This window comes from Aythya marila, assembly GCF_965140915.1.
Source record: "Aythya marila genome assembly, chromosome: Z".
Lineage (NCBI taxonomy): Eukaryota > Metazoa > Chordata > Aves > Anseriformes > Anatidae > Aythya > Aythya marila.
Window position 1 is genome coordinate 25581892 of NC_139080.1, and position 17769 is coordinate 25599660.

The window sequence follows — 17769 nt, forward strand, 5'->3', positions numbered from 1 at the left end:
TTTCTTTAAATAATACAGTGCCATTCAACAGACTTAATTATCCCTAAAGACACATCTATTAATTGTTAGCCTGTCAATCAAACCCGTTATTAGACATGCACATGACATCACATCACAGTCTAAGAAATCTTCCTGCCAGTCAAAAACCTTTATATAGATTAATCTGATTTAAGAGGCAAGTCCTGTCTTTGACCTTTTAACCAACTTATCTGGGTGGAAATCTGAGAGTAACTGAACTTTTTTCGGCATGGTGCCAGCCTAGGACTGTGGGCTTTGGGTCGTGGCCAAGAGTTTCCCTCCTGGCCACTCTCTGCTTTACACTGCAGCACAGCCTGCAACGCTCGTAGTGGGAAGGGGCTCAGACTTGGACTGCTGAGTAAATTGGCATGGACCTGCATTGCCATAGGAGAGCTCTGCCCCACCTTTCTCTGGCCTGCATGCATGGGAGTGTTAATTTTCCAACTGCTTGGGATCCCATGAAGCCATGCTTCACTGAGATACATGCACTGGATTTTGAGATTTAGAGTCCGTACTGTACACACTGCATAGACCCAGCACATTGCTGTGACTGAACACCCACGGCAGTGCTTGCTGCACTAAGGGGGACCTATAAGCCTTTGCCCCAGGAGTAAATAGCTGCTCTGCTAAGGGGAAAGTGCACATCTCAAAAGAGCAGGCACTGTACTGACAGCATGGGGAGATTGCCAGCCTATGTATAGGGATGCCAAGGATGAGGAGTTATGCACCAGGATTTGAAAGGTAGTCCTATCCAGATTTCCCAGACCAAATAGGTGTGCATGGCATTTTCCCCTCCCACAACCCCAGGCCACTTTGTTTCTCACCTTTAAGAGCAGGAACTGTTGTTGTAGGATGATGATTATTCCACTGGGCTTGACACCGCCTACAGGTCTGTAGAGCAAAAGAAATGTTGCCTTTCAGTTGACCTGGACAGTAAGTCAGAGCTAAGAGGGACTGCTCCCTTTCAAAGCACTGGTGGTGTCACATGCAGTGTTGGAGATCAGCAGTTGGACACCAAATCTGAAGAGGTTATAAATTTATTTACCAATAGTGCATGAAGCTTTGTGTATCAAGTTGCACTGCCACTTCAAGTATCCTTTGAACTGAAATAAAAGTAAAAGGCAAAGGCTGAGGCTTTCAAGATAATGCCATTTATCTTCTCAAAATCTGCTTTTTAGATGTCAGGGAAAACAATTTCACAATAGCTAGAAAGGATCTTGTCTGGCATCACTGGATTTTTATTGGTCTTTAATGTAACTTGAAAATATTAGGCCATATTGCAGTGTTCACTTTTCTATTGATTTTTCAGACAGTCTGGTAACACAAATGAAAAAATGCCCATAATTAGACATCTTTCCTAAAGCTGAAAGCTGACTTTGGAGGAACCCACACAACAAGCTTCCTCTTCATGTAAAAGTTTAAAGTGGCTCCTGGATTCATGAATTACAGGAAAACTTGAAGTCAGCAAGAAAAGTGTCAGTAAACAATGAGAAAAAAATAATGGCTTCATGTTTAAAGAAGATAGCTCTGCTTTTAAGAGCAGCTAAATCAAAAAGTTCATGTCTGCAGGACAAAATGTCTGTAGTGAGGTTGGTCACACAAACACCTTCCTGCATAGCCAGCAAGAGTGGCCTCAGTGCAGCTCTCCATCCTGAAGCTTGCTTACAGAAAAGTTCTGAGGCAATACAAAACTTTGAGGTGATCTTCCCCTGAAAAAGGAAGATTTTAGGCATCTCTTCTAGCAGTGGTATCTGCGAATGCAGCAGTGGTTGTCACGGGCAGAAGAAGAATGGCTGAGGAGTGAGTGACCTTCTGGTGCAGTGGGTCAACCCACTGTTAGCCCAGGATTGGGATGGCAAGTGCCTTGCCCCAGGACCCCAGGTTATGCCAGTGTTTTTTGTTTTCTAGTGTTTGAATGGGCTTTGTAGCATTTTCTTCATTTTCTGTTTATTCTCTGGTTTTTGTATGGAATACTTTCTTCTTTGCTACTGATAGAATTTAACAGTTGTCCATGTAGTTAAAACAGCAACCAGGAAAACCTAACCAGCAAAGCCAAGCACTGATTTATTAAGTTTTATAAAACTTTGGTTGGAATAAAGGCCATCTGAGTCATTCTTGTCTGGTTCTTATGCAAGCAAGCCCCTTCTGCAGAGGAGCGAGACTGCACTCAGTCTGCAGTCAGTTCTGCTGATGAGATGGCTCCACAAACCCTCTTCAGCAGGGCTCCCTGTCTGACCCCAGTTGTGACTTTCCACAGCTACACTCAACACACAAGCTGCTGAGTGTCTAGGGTCCCACCAAGGATAGGCACGGGGGTTATGGACGTGCTGAAGCTTATTTCCAGAAAGGTTTTTGCTCAAAAGTTGTAATGGACAAAGCAGTCCTCACTGAGACAACCTGAGTCCTTGTAGCTTTGGGCTGAAGGTTTAGACTATGCTCCTCTCCATGCCACCCAAGAAGGGGAAGCTCTGAGAGACCAGAAACAGTCTTCAGGACCATGAAAGAAGTCTTGCCTTTTCTGGCTGGTCCTGCTGCCACCCTCGTCCAAGAACAGCAAGGATATTAAAGTGCATGACATGAAAGAGGACAAAAAGTTGTGTTATTGTCTTCAGTTTAATACTTTCTGCCACGCTTCTGTATAAGACATTCTGTGAATGCTATATAACTTCTGTTATGGTAGAGTTAAAGAGCCTCTACCACCACCCAAACTTGCTTTTTTTTTTTTTTTTTCTTTTTTTTTTCCAAGATAAGATCATTTGGAGGCTGAGAGGCTGGAGAGCAACCCTGCAGAGAGGGATCTGGGGGTTCTGTTTGACAGCAAGTTAAACAGCAAATTGGCACATTGAAGGTTCTTGTTGTTTTTTTTTTTTTTGACCTCTTACACAAACAGATAATCTTCACTTAATTCAGACACCTTTTATTACAGTTTGAAATTACCAACCAAACAAAAATAAACAATGAGAGCACTCCATGCAAGAAAAAAGCTGCAACATGCTGTCACTAAGGATTTGCAGGGGTTTGGAAGTATGTTTAAACAGGAATCTAGATATACACTTATTTCAGTCCAAGGATGGGTTAACACTGAAACATTTCTCTCTCCATGTCTGGCCATGGGGTCCCACTGCCCCTTTTGCACCACATCCATGAAGGGAGTTGGATCAGCACAAGAAGAAATTATTGTTCCATCAGATGACTCACATGATGAAGCTGTACTCCGGGATCCTATCATGAAATCCACCACAAGTGGTCCTCTAAAAGCTCTCCTCTTAAGGGTGCCAGAATAATGAAAGCAGCAGGCATTTACATTTCCCCTAAAGACCCAGTTCTTCCATCAGCCCTCAGAGCAGCTTGCTGACTAAAACTTCTATGTATTTGAATAATTTATCATATGAATGAATTCATTTATGACAAACAAAGAGGTGGACCACTGGGATGCAGTAATGCCAACACAACAAAATGGAAGCTGGGGAGATTGGGGGAAATGAACCCATAATCACAGCAAGCAACACCATCTGCTCAGGCGGCGGGAGGCAGCTGTGACCATATCTGAAATACGAGAGTGCAGGGACGTATGGAGCAGCAAATAAAAAGGGCGTTGGAATAAGCAGAGCTGAGCAAGAAACAAACAACTTTCTGTGACCTGCAGAAGCATGTTTGTTACAGAATGACTGAAAACTAAATGGCAAATTTTATGTCTCATTCCAAATTTTCCAATTCAGAAAGTATGTAAGCAACATTCATGTTCCTTTTACTTCCCACTCCACTGACACTTACAAAAGTGAAGTCTTAACTCCTGCCAAGTGCTCTGCCACCCCAAGCCTGGGACCTGGGAAACTGATCAGTGTGTGTTACAGACACCCGCAGTGCAAAGGCTGAGAATACTAAAAGCCAGATCTCAAACAGTGTAAGCTGCCTTTGGTCCAGCTTACACCAGTTGCTGATCTGGTCTATAAGTGTCTTATTGCAGTAGCAGTTTGACTGATGATGGTTTGCATTCACTAAATGCTGATGAGCACTAGCTAAGTAGATATACTTCATTGTATTTGTGGTGATGAGATTGATTGTATCGAGCATTTTTAAAATCCTTCTTCCTTTAGTTGTTCTTCAAAGAAATCATTACATGCCACAGTCAAAGCTGCAACCAGAGTCATAAATTCATTAAAATCCACTTCATTGTCTTTATTGGAGTCCAGATCTTTCATAATCTTATCGACCAGAAGGGGATCATTTTGGCCCTAAAGAGAAAAAAAGTATCTTAGCTGGGCAGATCTTGAATGCATAATTACAACACACGTGATGGTGCAACCCACCAGTATGACACAAGACCAGATACTATTAAATAAAAGGGTGAGTGCAATATGCACCCAAATACTAATATACGTGAGTCATAACATTAAAAACGTAGGTCTGGGGTCCCAAAGGTATGCAGCTACAGAAACTGGGAACATTGCAGCTCTTAGAAGGAATACAGGTACTGAATGGACACTGAAATGAATCAAACAAGTTTTAGGAGCTGCTGAGCACAAGTCTAATCTGTAATGTGCAATAAGTAAATAAATAAAAATTGAAATTTCTTTGTATCATCCATAACAAATAGTACTCTGATTTTCAAGCAACTGTTTATAAATGGTCATATTATACCTCCATTCATCGCATTCAGAATATCTCTACTTGACAAACAACACATCCTATGCAGTGGGAGTAAGGACAGTCAATCTCATGAAAATAAATCAATAACAAAGATTAAAAGAAAATCCAATTCAAGAAAATGGATACAATATATTAAAAGTCCTACTGATGGTGATAGGGTCCTCAACAATCCTTACAATTTAGACGATACAGAAAATCTGTTATGGATCAGGTCATTATTCCGTAAAGTGTCAATGCTGTGTAATGAAGAACACAACAAACATGTAAAGAGATATTCGTATCAAAATACTTATCCCTGAAAGGTTTTCTTAATAACACTGTGGGACAGATAAGCAGCTCTAGTGTGTCTGTGGTTTCCCATAACAGTTTCCGCATCACAGCTGGGTATGATTTAGTTAGGCCGTCAAGAATAAAATGGACCTTGGAGCTCACCTATTGCATGACCATGGTGTCATGCCATAGTTTTGTCTGGGACAGAGTTAATTTTCTTCACAGAGACCCACACAATGCTGTAGTTTGGATTTTTGATGAAGAGAGTGTTGATAACACACCCATGTTTCAGTTATTGCAGAGCAGTGCTCACACTGAGACAAGGCCTTTTTAGCTCCATGTGCTGTTCTGCCAGCGAGGACGCTGGGGGTACACAAGGCGCTGGGAGGGGACACAGCCAGGACAGCTGGCCTAAGGGAACCAGAGGGATGTCCCATGCCATATGGTATGCAAACTACTTTGTCATTTCCTGAGAGCTGGTTGCTGAATTTGAATCTTTGAATGACTTATTTCTGCTCCATTACTAAAACAAACGAACAAATAAATAAAGCCTGATCCAGCATGAGTTTTGTTACTAGTTCTGGCTGCTGCTGGCCCTTCTGTCCAAAAGCACAGCAAGCGAAGCACAAAGTGCCTGCCTTGTGGCACCTGGGAGAGAACTGGGGGCCCAGACCACCCTCTGAAAACACACTTTTCAACAGTGAAATTTGATCTCATCTCTTTCTCTCCGTCTCTGCAAGACAGTTGTCATCTGAGAGGCTATAGCAGGATGTTTGCTGTGTAAAGAGATGCTATTCCTGAACACTTTGATAGCTGCTTATCTCACCAGTGAAACAGAAACTCAAGAAACTCAGGAGCTGCATCTTACTGAAAGGAAGTCAGTGAGCTCACTGGCGAGGAGTTCCTTGAGTTCTGCTTTACTGAGCTTGTATCTGTCTCCTTCTTTGCCAGAGTAGTGATGAAAAATCCTGATCAAGGTGTTCATAGCATCCTCCAGTGGTGCGGACATAGCAGCAAGCAGGAGAGCTGTGGGGCAAAGACGCAGAATCAGTGGCATGGCAGAGGAATTAAAGTCCTTCCTTGGGGAAGGGATGGAGAGCTAGCTGGAGGTAGAAATTGTTATCAGCACTGAGAAAATGGGCTTTCAGCTGATCCATGCTGTCAAATGCATGTGAACAAGTCTAGATTGTTATAAAATAAAACATGTTCCTGAATTCATTAGAATTCACTTCTAAATGTAAAAAGAAAGAAAAACCTTCACTTGAGAAACTGTGCTACCATGCATCCATTTGATATAAAAGGAAACCTCTTGCACCCACAGCTGAGAACACAAGCAAGATGAAGGTACACTGCTTATTCAAAAGTTTCCTCAGGAAAATGGGATCAACTGGAAGCCACAGCCAAAGTACATTTATACAGCAGGCTCCTAACATACCTGTTTCTAAGGTGGTGAGAGGAAAGTCACCAATCACAAAGAGATGCAAGGGTAGGAGCAAAAGCTTTCACTTAATTTGGAGTTGCTTGTTTGGGATGATTTTTTTCTCCCTGTAAATTACCTGGAATAAACAACTATGAGCTAGGCACATCAGAGGGTTTGCTTCATCAAGCATGCAGTCAGAAAATAGAAAGGGAAGCACCACTAAAACTTACAAAAGATGGAAATACAATTCATTGCTGAGTAGCTGACTCAAAGAATAACTAGAATTAGAAATCAGGTGGAAGGAAACACATTGTTTTGATTAAGCCCCAGGCGAGAGCTTAAAACAAAACAAAACAAAACAAACAACAATAACAAAACCAAACAAAATTCAAAGACTGGAGTTATAAAGAAAAAATATTACTGCTTACCTGCTTTACAGGCTAACTGAAGTATTTGCAAGAAAACAGATCAGAAGGTGATGGTCACCTTCTGTTCAAAACTCATGCACACACTTGTTTATCAGGCTGAGAGGGTGGATTAGAGATGGAGGTATAATTGTCACAAGGATGACAGGGCTTCCGTCTCCCTCTGTATTTGCCTACCGTGTTCAACAAAAGCCACTTGCTCTAAATAGGTCACTAAAATATTTACTAGGCAGCACAGAGGGCTGTGTGTGGAACACACAATGTATTTTTTATCATTTGACATTTTACAAAAATGCACATCTGGGATTCTGAAAGTCAAAATTAGGAAATGCTAACAATAACTAAAAGTCAGTATAAAATAACTTTCCCCCATTTAAAAAAAAAAATATATATATATATATATACATGTATATATATTTCTAATCTCTCTGCACTTCTACAGCAGTGAGCCTAAATGCTGAGCCACTGGCAGCCCATCCTCAAGGATACTTAAGCTTCCAAAAGTAGGCTTGTAGATGAGTTTGCAACAAATCCCTTGAGACATTTATCTTTAATGTCAGATGTTACAATAAGCCTAAAATGTTGGCTCTTGATGAATGAAGTTTTTGCCATAGTTCACATGTCCTCTGGACAAAACCAGTTTCAGACACAGGTGCATCTGGAATTGCTCAGAGCAGTAGACTTCGTTTAATCTTTGTCAACCCAGTTGAAATGAACTGAAGAGCCAAAAGTGCTCTGAGGTCAGCATCCTGCTTTCAGCCTGTGGATCATCCACATGCTCATCTCATATCAAGCAAGAGATGCTTTTGCAGATCTTTGCCCTTTGAACAGCTGAAACAAAGCTCCTGTCAGCTTGGCTAAACAGGTTACCACATACAAATCATCTCCGCACTTCTGTTTCTGAGCTCGTTCCCCGTGGAATAAAAAGTGCAGTGCAACATCTCTTTCAGTAAGCCATATTACCTGAAGACGTCTTCCCTTGTCCCAGCCCCAGAGACATGCCAGCCCTGCTGGTGATGGCTAGGGAACACAATAAGCAGTAATTTCATCATGATAGAGCCTACTTACCACCCAAAACATCAAAAAGCCATAGTTTTCATGACAGTCACATGAAATGGAAAGCTTCTTGCTCTGAGTTTACTTTGCCTCCATGAAGTTCTCCACCTGCTGCACATGTGTGCCCAGGTAAGACAAATGGACAGATAAACAGCAACAGGGTACACAGCTGTGGCTGCTTCTCACTTTTGTCCCAACCTGGAGGACAGAGGATGAGGTAGGCAACGTTGTTGTTTCCAGAAGCCTCTAGGCACCTATAATTTTAAGTTCCACAGTAAAACTCAGCCCACACCTCCATCTGCCTCCTTTGCCTCACGATTTGACACTTCTCTCATCCACACCATTGAGAAAAACCTCCCCAACCACAGGGGTCTCATCAGTGTCTGATGGGCAAGAATTTTCTCTTGGAGAAAGGGGCACTAAACAGAAATGCTAGATCCCAGTGGTATTGGAGGTGGCTATATGTAAAGCATTGTTATTGAAGCAACAGGCTCCTTAGGCTCCTTAGCTTAGAGGTCTCTGCAGACATGTACAATAATGCAGGGTGTGCTCCTTCACCTCCCATCACTGTGGTTGTGAGTACTCACTGAATTAGGAAAAGACAATGCTCAGGTTAATTTCAGAAAAGGTCCTGGTGGAAACCAGCCTGGAAATTTGATGTACGACAAGAGGGATCTACTCCCTCTTGAAGCCAGATGAGTGCTGGGGAGGAGAGGTGCCCTCCATTCATCTGCTGTATGAGGGGATGGAGATGCATATCAGCTGCAGCACAACTCTCTCAATTATATCCTAGACATATCTTGTGCCATTGCAGATGCTAAGTAAAAGCATATGGAGGGAGACTGTCTGCTATGCGCTACAGCTATGTAGGGCTGTGATCTGCTAATGCCCACAGCTATTGTCCAGCAACATTACCCAATCAAAACTTAAAGTTTCTTTGTTTGCCATTTATTCAACAACATCTTCACCCACAACAAGAAAACAAAACAAAACAAAACAAACAAACAAACAAAACACTGTTGAGTCAATTCATTGGTGTAACTTCCTCCTATTTGTATATATATTACATCTATTGTCTGGTTTATGAATAATATTGCAAAATAATTATCCATGCAAGGTCTACAAGAGGTACAATTTCTGAGCAGTAAGCATAAGCTTTCAGAGCTACTATTTTCAGAACAGAATAAAGAAGCTTTTTTCTTCCATTGTCTCCAGAACATCATCTCAGTAATTTATACAGTGATATAGTCTGTGTATTCTCTCTCAATAGCTCCTTTCACTCCAGCTAATTGGGTAAGAACTTTCTACTCCATGATGGAGTATTACACAGGGAGCAGCTGCACTGAGCTTGTTTATTCAGATGTCCATTCAGTTTGCTCTGTCCATACCTGCCCTTTCTGGACAAGGAAATTCTGCTAGTGGCTCTAGTGACAGCAGAGATCTTCTAACTCCACTGATATCAGGTCCCAGAAGCTTCTACAAGAATCATGATTGTCAGTCCACTGCTTCAAAACCTTTATCCAAAACTCTGACACAATTTTTTTTTTTTTTTTTTTTTTTTTTGTATGTATGTTATCTGGAAGCACTGAAGATAACTAAAGATGACATGACCTGAGAGCACTCCTGTATCACAGCAATACATAACTATGTGTCAACAGCCACCATTTCCCCTCTGATGCTCCCTTGCACTTTAGCATCTGCCATGGTAAGTACAGAAGCAACACTGGAGCAGGCACATGGAGCAGAACCACAGCACAATTTGAGACACGGAGGAGATTGCCTTTCTCATTCGTAACTGAATTAGCCTGTTACAACTAGTCAAGTAATGGAAGTGTTGGTGAGAAGGCACCTTGGAGGTGTCTAATCCCACCTCTTGCTCAAAGTGGAATGATCAGAGAACTAGAGAATCACAGAACAGTTAGGGTTGGAAGGGACGTCTGGGGATGATCTGGTCCAACAAGCAGGGCGACATAGAGCACTCTGCACAGGATCATGACTAGGTGAGTTCTGAGTATCTCCAGAGACATCTCTGGAGACTCCATGCAGACTCCAAGCAGACTCCATGACATCTCTTGGCAACCCGTTCCAATACTCTGTCGCTGCTCTGTCACCCTCACAGTAAAGAAGTTAAAGCCAGGACTCACAAGGGCTGAGTAGAGGGGCAGGATCATGTAACTTGACCTGCTGGGAATGCTCTTCCTAATGCACCCCAGGACAGCATTGGCTTTCTTGGCCACCAGGGCACATTGCTGGCTCATAGTTAACTTATTGTTCACCAGGACTCCCAGGTCCCTCTCCGCAGAGCTGCTCTCCAGCAGGTCAGCCTTGAGCCTGTACTGGTGCCTGGGGTTATTCTCCTCTATGTGCAGGACCCTACACTTGCCCTTGTTGAACTTCATGAGGTTCCTCTCGGCCCAGCTCTCTGCCCTGTCCAGGTCTCTCTGAATGGCAGCACAGCCCTCTGGTGTACCACACCTCACAGTTTTGTGTCATCACCAAACATGCTGAGGGTTCATGCTGTCCCTTCATCCAGGCCATTGACATGTAAATTGAACAGTTCTGGACCCAGTATTGACCCCCCTGGGGACACCACTAGCTACAGGCCTCCAACCAGACTGCGGCACTGATCACAGCCCTCTGAGCTCTGCCATCCAGGTGGTCCTTAATGCACCTCACTGCCCACTGCCCTAACCCACAATTCCTGAGCTTACCTATGAGGATGTTGTGGGAGACAATGTCAAAAGCCTTGCTGAAGTCAAGGTAGACAACAGCCAGTGCTCTCCCCTCATCTACCCAGCCAGTCATTCAGTCACAGAAGGCTCTCAGATAGGTTAAGCACAATTTCCCCCTGGGGAATGCATGCTGACTGCTCCTGATCACCTTCTTTTCCTTCACATGTTTAAAGAAGACCTCTAGAATGAGCTGTTCCATCACCTGTCCAGGGATGGAGGCAGGGTGACTGGTCTGTAGTTCCCTGAGTCCTCCTTCTTGCCCTGTGGTGGTTTTACTGTGCTGGGCAGCTAAACACCACAACCACTCTCTCACTCCCCCTCCTTAGATGAGGAGTGGGAGAAGTAAAGCAAAGAACAACTCACAGGTTGAGATAAGGATAATTTAATTAAAGGGAACTATTAATAATAATTATTAAAGAAAGATTATTATGAACTAAACAATTTAACTAAAGGGAAATAAAAAGGGAAAGGGGAAAAGGGAGGGGGAAAGGGAAAAAAAAAAAAGGAGGAAAAAAAACAAATAAAACAAATGAAGACTATGTGGAAGTGCAGAGGAAAGATTATTCTTTACTCTCTACTTCCCACAAATGAGCAATGATTGACCACGTCCTTGAAGCAGGGCCTCAATGAACATAGCTGGTGTTTGGGAGGAGGACCGACATTTTCACAACGAGAGCCCACCCCTCCCCTCTTCTTCCTGTTTCCACCTTTTATTGCTGAGTGTGACACCACATGGTATGGAATATCCCTTTTGTTGGTTTAGGTCAGCTGCCCTGGTGATGTTTCTCTTCTCACTTTTTGCCCACCCCCTAGGAGGGTTAGAGAGAGGCCCGATGTTGTGCCAGCACTGCTCAGCAGTAGACACAACACTGGTGTGATAACACTGCTGTTCCACCTACCAGTGCAGAGTACGGCACTGTATGGGCTGCTGCAGGAAAGTTAACATCCCAGCCAGACCCAGTACAGAAGGCTGGCATGACATCAGCTTTCTTCCAGACCTCAGGCACCTCCCCTGTTCTCCACAACCTCTCAAAGATCGTGGGTAGTGGCATACTGATAACATCTGCCAGCTCCCTCAATGCTTGTGAGTGCATCCCATCTGGGCCCATGGATTTGTGGCTATAACCTGATCCTCCCCAGCCAAGAGAAAGTCTTCCTTTCTCCAGAATTTCCCTCATGTCCCAGGGGTCTGGGATTCCTCAGGGCTTGCCTTAGCAGTAAAGACTGAAGCAGAGTAGGCATCCGGTAATTCTGTGTCACAACAGCACCCTTTCATTCAGCAACAGGCTCCTTAGTCTCCTTAGGCAGTTAAAGTCACCCATGAGGACAAGTTCTGGCAATTGAATGACTTCTGCCATCTGCTTATAGAACACCTCATCCATCTCTTCATCCTGGTTTGATAGTCTATAACAGATGCCCACCAGGATGTCCATTTTGTTGGCCATCCCCCTGATCCTTATCCATAGGGATACTACCTTATCATTCCCAGCCCCAGGCTCAACAACATCGAAACACTTTCTAATATAGAAAGACACACCGCTGCCCCTCCTTAGATTCCTGTCCCTGCTGAAGAGCCTGTAGACATCCATTGCAGCACTGCAGTCATGGAAGTCGTCCCACCACATTTCAGTGATGGCATCTAGGTCATAGTTTGCCTGCTACACAGTGGCTTCCAGCTCCTCCTGTTTGTTGCCCTTGTTTCATGCATTGGCATAGATGCACTTGAATCGCACAATCACCCTCACCCTCAATCCTGGGACTGCTCCCCCAGGCTCTTCTCTATCAAGTCTAATTTTCCCCCCATCCCTCTTCATTTCCAGTTTAAGCCCTCTCAATAAACCCTGCCAGTTCCTAGGCTAGAGTCCATTTCCCCCTTTGAGACAGGTGGGAAGCATTGGCAGCCGTCAGGCCAGGTGCCAAGTAAATCTCCCCATGGTCACATAAACCAAAATTCCTGTGATGGCACCAGCCTCTCAGCCATGTATTAATCATCTGGGCCTTCCAGGTCTGCTCAATATTCCTCCCTACCACTGAAGGGATAGAGGAAAACACCTCTAGAGGAAAGCACACTCACTCCACCCAGTAACTGCCCCAATCCTCTGAAGTCCCTTTTGACAGCCTTTAGGTTTTTATCTGATATTTCATCACTGCCAGCCTGAATTATCACTAATGGTTAATAATCAGAGGGGTGAACAAGGTCAGGAAGCTTTCTGGTAATGTCCCTGACCTGGACGCCAGGTAGGAAGCAGACCTCCCTATGGGTAGGGTCTGGCCAACATATGGGGCCCTCTGTTCCCCTCAGAAGGGAGCTGCCTACAACCATTACCCTTCTTCCCTTCTTGGTGGAGAAAGTCTTGAGGCATGGAGTCAACTTCCTTGCCCTAGACAGCCTTCTGGGTAGACTTTGCTCCACATCCTCACTACCCTGTCCCTCAACCCCCGGGGCCTCAAACCTGTTGTGTAAGGGCACCTTGGGAGGCAAGGCAGGTAGGGAGGGGGTTCGTTTGCAATGCCAAGCAGGGACCTGTTTCCATTCTTCTTCATCTTCCAGGTCCCCTTCCTCTGCCCAACAGAGACAGGGCAGGGGGTCCACCACTATTTGGGGTGTGTCACCCTTATGCTTTTCTTTCAGGCATGGCAGGGAGTGACTCTGTTGGTCTAACTCCTGCTCACACTCCCTGATGGTTCTTAATTTCTCCACCTCCTGTTTGAGCTTTGCCACCAAGCTGATCAGATCCTTCACTTGCTTGTACCTCGTGCAAGTAGTATCCCTGTGACCCTTTGTTGGCAGCAACAGGCTCAGGTACTCCCTGCAGCTGGAGACCTGAACAGCTGCATCTTTGGGCAGGCACTCTGTCTGGGTTGCCACAGTCTTTTTGGTGAGTGCTTTAGTGAGTGCTTTCTGCCTTGTGGTGACCATGACTGGGTCTGCTCTCTGGGAGGAAGAAGTAGTTTTGGCTTCTTGGATCACACTGATTTTCCCTTGGTATCTTCCTGAGGCAAAATAATACAAGATGTCTTTAAGCCAGAGAAGCCTATAGAGTGACAGCCTAAGTCACAATAAAATACTGCTCAATTTAAGAGGGAGGATCTCACGCTTAGGGCATCTGGTTTTACAATTTGCCAGAATACACGTGGGGAATATTTTCTCACAAATAATTATTGCACTGGGAAAGGCAAGTCAGCCTCCCACCCACATCCTGTCATTATTTATTTTTCCCAGATTGACTCTGTTCTTGGGATGCACGTGTTTTGAATCAATGTTGTATCCCCAACGTGGCAAAAGTTGTGACTGTAAACAGGGAACATTGCAAGGCTCAGAAAGACAGATAGACTGTACAGTAAAAAGCTTACATTAGATTAAGTATACTAGATTAGAATAAAGAGCTTACTTATATAGACTAAAGAGCTTTCAGGAGACCACATTTGAACCACTATTTCTTGTGAAGTTATAATGAACATTTTTACATTTTAGCAGTGTTAGCATTTTCATTTTTGTTCTGTTTCCATATCCGTCTGGTTGACTGATTTATCTTGTTCCATCAGGCATGTCTGTCTTCCCCACATGTTCCAGTTCATATTTTCAAGGCTGTTTTAACTGCTGCAGCCCCACAGAGAGTAGAATAGCAAAGAGCTATTAAAGATCTTCCTATTAGCTTTTATCACTTAAACTTGGTGATATACTCTTTAGAGATATTTTCTAACAGATTACACTTAAATGCTTAAGTTTACTCTGATCCCATTCTCTTTTGCATCCCATGTTGGACAATATTGTATATTCTTATCCAAATAAATAATTTACTTTTGCACTGAAATGACTAGCTCACTGAACTCTGCTTGTTGCCGTAGCAGTCATTTCACTTATAATACTCATTTAGGCCAGGAATTAAAGCATTGTCTATACTTGAGATATAACAGGGTCACTAAGCACTACTCCCTTGTCTTTCTTCCAGAAAATGAGCCACCTTTTCCTCTGTGAGCAACAACCCATTACTAGCTTGTAGAGGTAACATCAGGTTGTATAGGAATTTATTGTTATTTGGAAAATAGAATAGAAAACCTTTGTTAGCCCTAAATTGAAGTTACTAAATGACATTTTGGCTTTACAAGCATTCTTTCTCCTTCTTGTGCTTCTGAAGGAGATTTGTGTATACAGACATAGAATCATAGAATCATTAAGGTTGGAAAAGACCTCCAAGATCATCTGATCCAACCATCACCCTACAAAAAATGTCACCCACTAAACTTTGTTCCTAAGCACCACATCCAGACTTTCCTTGAACACCCCAGGGATGGTGACTCCACCACCTCTCTGGGCAAATCTTTCCAATGCTTGACTGCTCCTTCTGAGAAGAAATGTCTTCTAACTTCCAACCTAAACCTACCCTGGCACAACTTGAAGCCATTCTCTCTTGTTGTTCCACTAGTTATCCGCAAGAAGAGGCTGATTCCCAGCTTGCCAGAACTTCCCTTCAGGTAGTTGTAGAGAGCAATAACGTCTGCCCTGAGCCTCCTCTTCTCTAGACTAAACAACCCCTGTGCTCTCAGCCACTCCTCATACGAACTGTGTTCCAGATCCTTCATCGGCTTCATAGCCCTTCTCTGGGCATGCGCCAGGGCCTCAATGTCCTTCTTGTAGTGAGGGGCCCAAAGCTGAACGCAGTACTCGAGGCGCAGCCTCACCAGAGCAGAGTACAGGGGGACGATCATCTCCCTTTTCCTGCTTGCTACACTATTCCTGACACAAGCCAGGATGCTGTTGGCCTTCTTGGCCACCTGGGCACACTGCTGGCTCCTGTTCAGGTGAGCATCGACCAACACCCCCAGATCCTTTTCCTCTGCACGGCTTTCAAGCCACTCTGCCCCAAGCTTGTAGCATTGCATGGGGTTGTTGTGGCCAAAGTGCAGGACCAGGCACTTAACCATGTTGAACCTCATCCCATTGGCCTCTGCCCATCAACCCAACCTGTCCAGGTCCCTCTGCAGGGCCTTTCTACCCTCTGGCAGATGGACACTTCCCCCAGACTTGGCGTCATCTGCAAACTTGCTGAGGGTGCACTCAATTCCCTCATCCAAATCATCAATAAAGATATTAAAGAAGATGGGCCTCAACACCTATCCCTGGGGAACACCACTCATGACCAGCTGGATTCCACTCCATTCTTCACCACTCTCTGGGCCTGGCTGTCCAGCCAGTTTTTAACCCAACAAAGTGTGTACCTGTCCAAGCCATGGGCTGACAGCTTCTCCAGGAGAAAACTGTGGGGGACAGTGTCTAAGGCTTTGGTGAAGTCTAGGTAGACTACGTTAACAATCTTTTCCTCATCCACCCAGCAGGTCACACAGTCGTAGGAGGAGATGAGGTTGGTCAGGCAGGACTTGCCTTTCATGAACGCATGCTGACTGGGCCTGACCTCCTGTTGCCCCACATATACATAAATTACCTGATTGCATTCAAGATGACCTGTTCCATCACCTTTCCTGGCACTGAGGTCAGGCTGACAGGCTTAAAGTTTCCTGGGTTCCCCTTATGACCCTTCTTATAGATGGCCATCATGTTAGCAAGCCTCCAGTCATCCAGAACCTCTCCAGTTGACCATGACCACTGATAGATGCTGGTAAGCGGCTCAGCAATCACATCCACCTACTCCCTCAGCACCCTTGGGTGGATCCCGTCAGGTCCTATGGACTTGTGACAGTCTAGGTGGAGCAGCAGGCCTTTAACTGTTCCAAATGAACTATGTGTGTGGGTTTCTTCTGCTCCTCATCCCAGACTTCCAGACTGGGAGGCTGAGTACCCTGAGGATAAGCAATCTGACTGGTAAAGATAGATGTTTGCCTGCCGCACAATGGCTTCCAGCTCCTCCTGTTTGTTGCCCCATGCTCCAAGCATTATTAGAGATGCAATTTATTCATGCCATCGCCCTAACCCCCAACCCTGTTAGTGCTCCCTGGGCATCTCTGTCAAGCCTCATTTCCTGTCTGTCCCATTCGTTTCCAGTTTAAAGCCCTCTCAATGAACCCTGCCAGCTCTTGGGCTAGCATCTGTTTCAACCTTTGAGACAGGTGGGACCCATCTGCAGCCATCAGGCCAGGTACCAAGTAAACCTCCCCATGGTCAAAAAAATAATAAATGAATGTTTCTGCCATGGCACCAGCCTCTCTGCAATGTATTCATTATCTGGGCTTTCTAGGTTTTCTCAGTATCCCTCCGTGCCACTCAAGGGATAAGGAAAGCAGGAAAACACCACCTGTGCTCCCACTCCATCCAGGAACTGCCCCAGTCTCCTAAGTCCCTTTTGATAGCCTTCAGGCCTCTCTCAGTGATTTCATCGCGCCTCAAAGGGGCCTTGGTGAACCATAGAAACTTTCAGGTTAGAAAAGTCCTTCAAGGTCATCTGGTCCAACCATCACCCTACCAACAATATCACCCACAAAACCATGTTCCTAAGCTCCATGTCCAACCTTTCTTTAAACACCCGCAGAGACGGTGACTCCACCACCTCCCTGGGCAAGCCTTTCCAATGCCTGACTGCTCTTCCTGAGAAGAAGAGATACCCTGCACACTATGATCCCCTGCTCTGCTGCAGAGTCATTTATTACTTTAATTCTGTCTATTTACACCAAGGAAGGTTATCAAAGTAGATTAAAATTCCACAGTGTCAGACCCAGCTATGCCTCATCTAGCAGGATGCCCAGTTCCAAGTTACTGGAGAATATGCACTCCACTCCAGCTGTCTGTGCTAGCTGATGTTACAGTACAACACCTTCTGAACAGAATAGTCTTTCCCTTTGTGATAAATCCACTGATGGATAAGACAAACCCACCCTCCTGAGGCATGTTTGTTCCGACCGACTCATTCAAGCTTGTCTCAACATCCAACAACCTTTTTCCTAGTTCACTTCAATGTCCAGTTCCTTTTTTCCAGGTAGGTACCATTAGTACTTCTCTTTGCAGGCTGTAGTGAACTCTACAGGACTGTGGTCAAGTCACCCAACAGGTTGCAGCAAGTGACTGTGAAAATTACTGCCACCCTTCATACTCATTTTCAGCATAAGCTTCCTACGCTGCCCCTGTATGGAAAAGCACTTCAGGTCTGACTCACGCATTGGCATTTGGGAGCAAATACTGTTTGTCCATTACCACTGGTTTGAAACAGGAAAGCTAACAGAGATGAATTAGTAAATGGAAATGCCT

At 44.5% G+C, this 17769-nt stretch overlaps 2 protein-coding genes across 5 annotated transcripts in view; both read right to left on the bottom strand.

The window, feature by feature from the left end:
- CRHBP (corticotropin releasing hormone binding protein) overlaps positions 1-17769 on the bottom strand; it is a 63108-nt gene that overhangs the window by 17782 nt on the left and 27557 nt on the right. For 3 of the 4 annotated variants that reach the window (XM_082782666.1, XM_082782664.1, XM_082782663.1), the window contains exon 2: positions 843-909. The exons of the other annotated variant lie outside the window; for it this stretch is intronic. The gene's annotated coding sequence lies outside the window, so the exon portion shown is untranslated. The remainder of the gene's footprint in view (positions 1-842; positions 910-17769) is intronic. 4 annotated transcript variants of the gene reach the window in all.
- Positions 4013-5947, bottom strand: S100Z (S100 calcium binding protein Z; the record flags this gene model as incomplete). Its single annotated transcript, XM_082782672.1, has 2 exons — positions 4013-4253; positions 5807-5947. The coding sequence occupies 2 exons, from the start codon at positions 5945-5947 to the stop codon at positions 4095-4097; spliced, it is 300 nt and encodes a 99-aa protein (XP_082638798.1). The 3' UTR covers positions 4013-4094.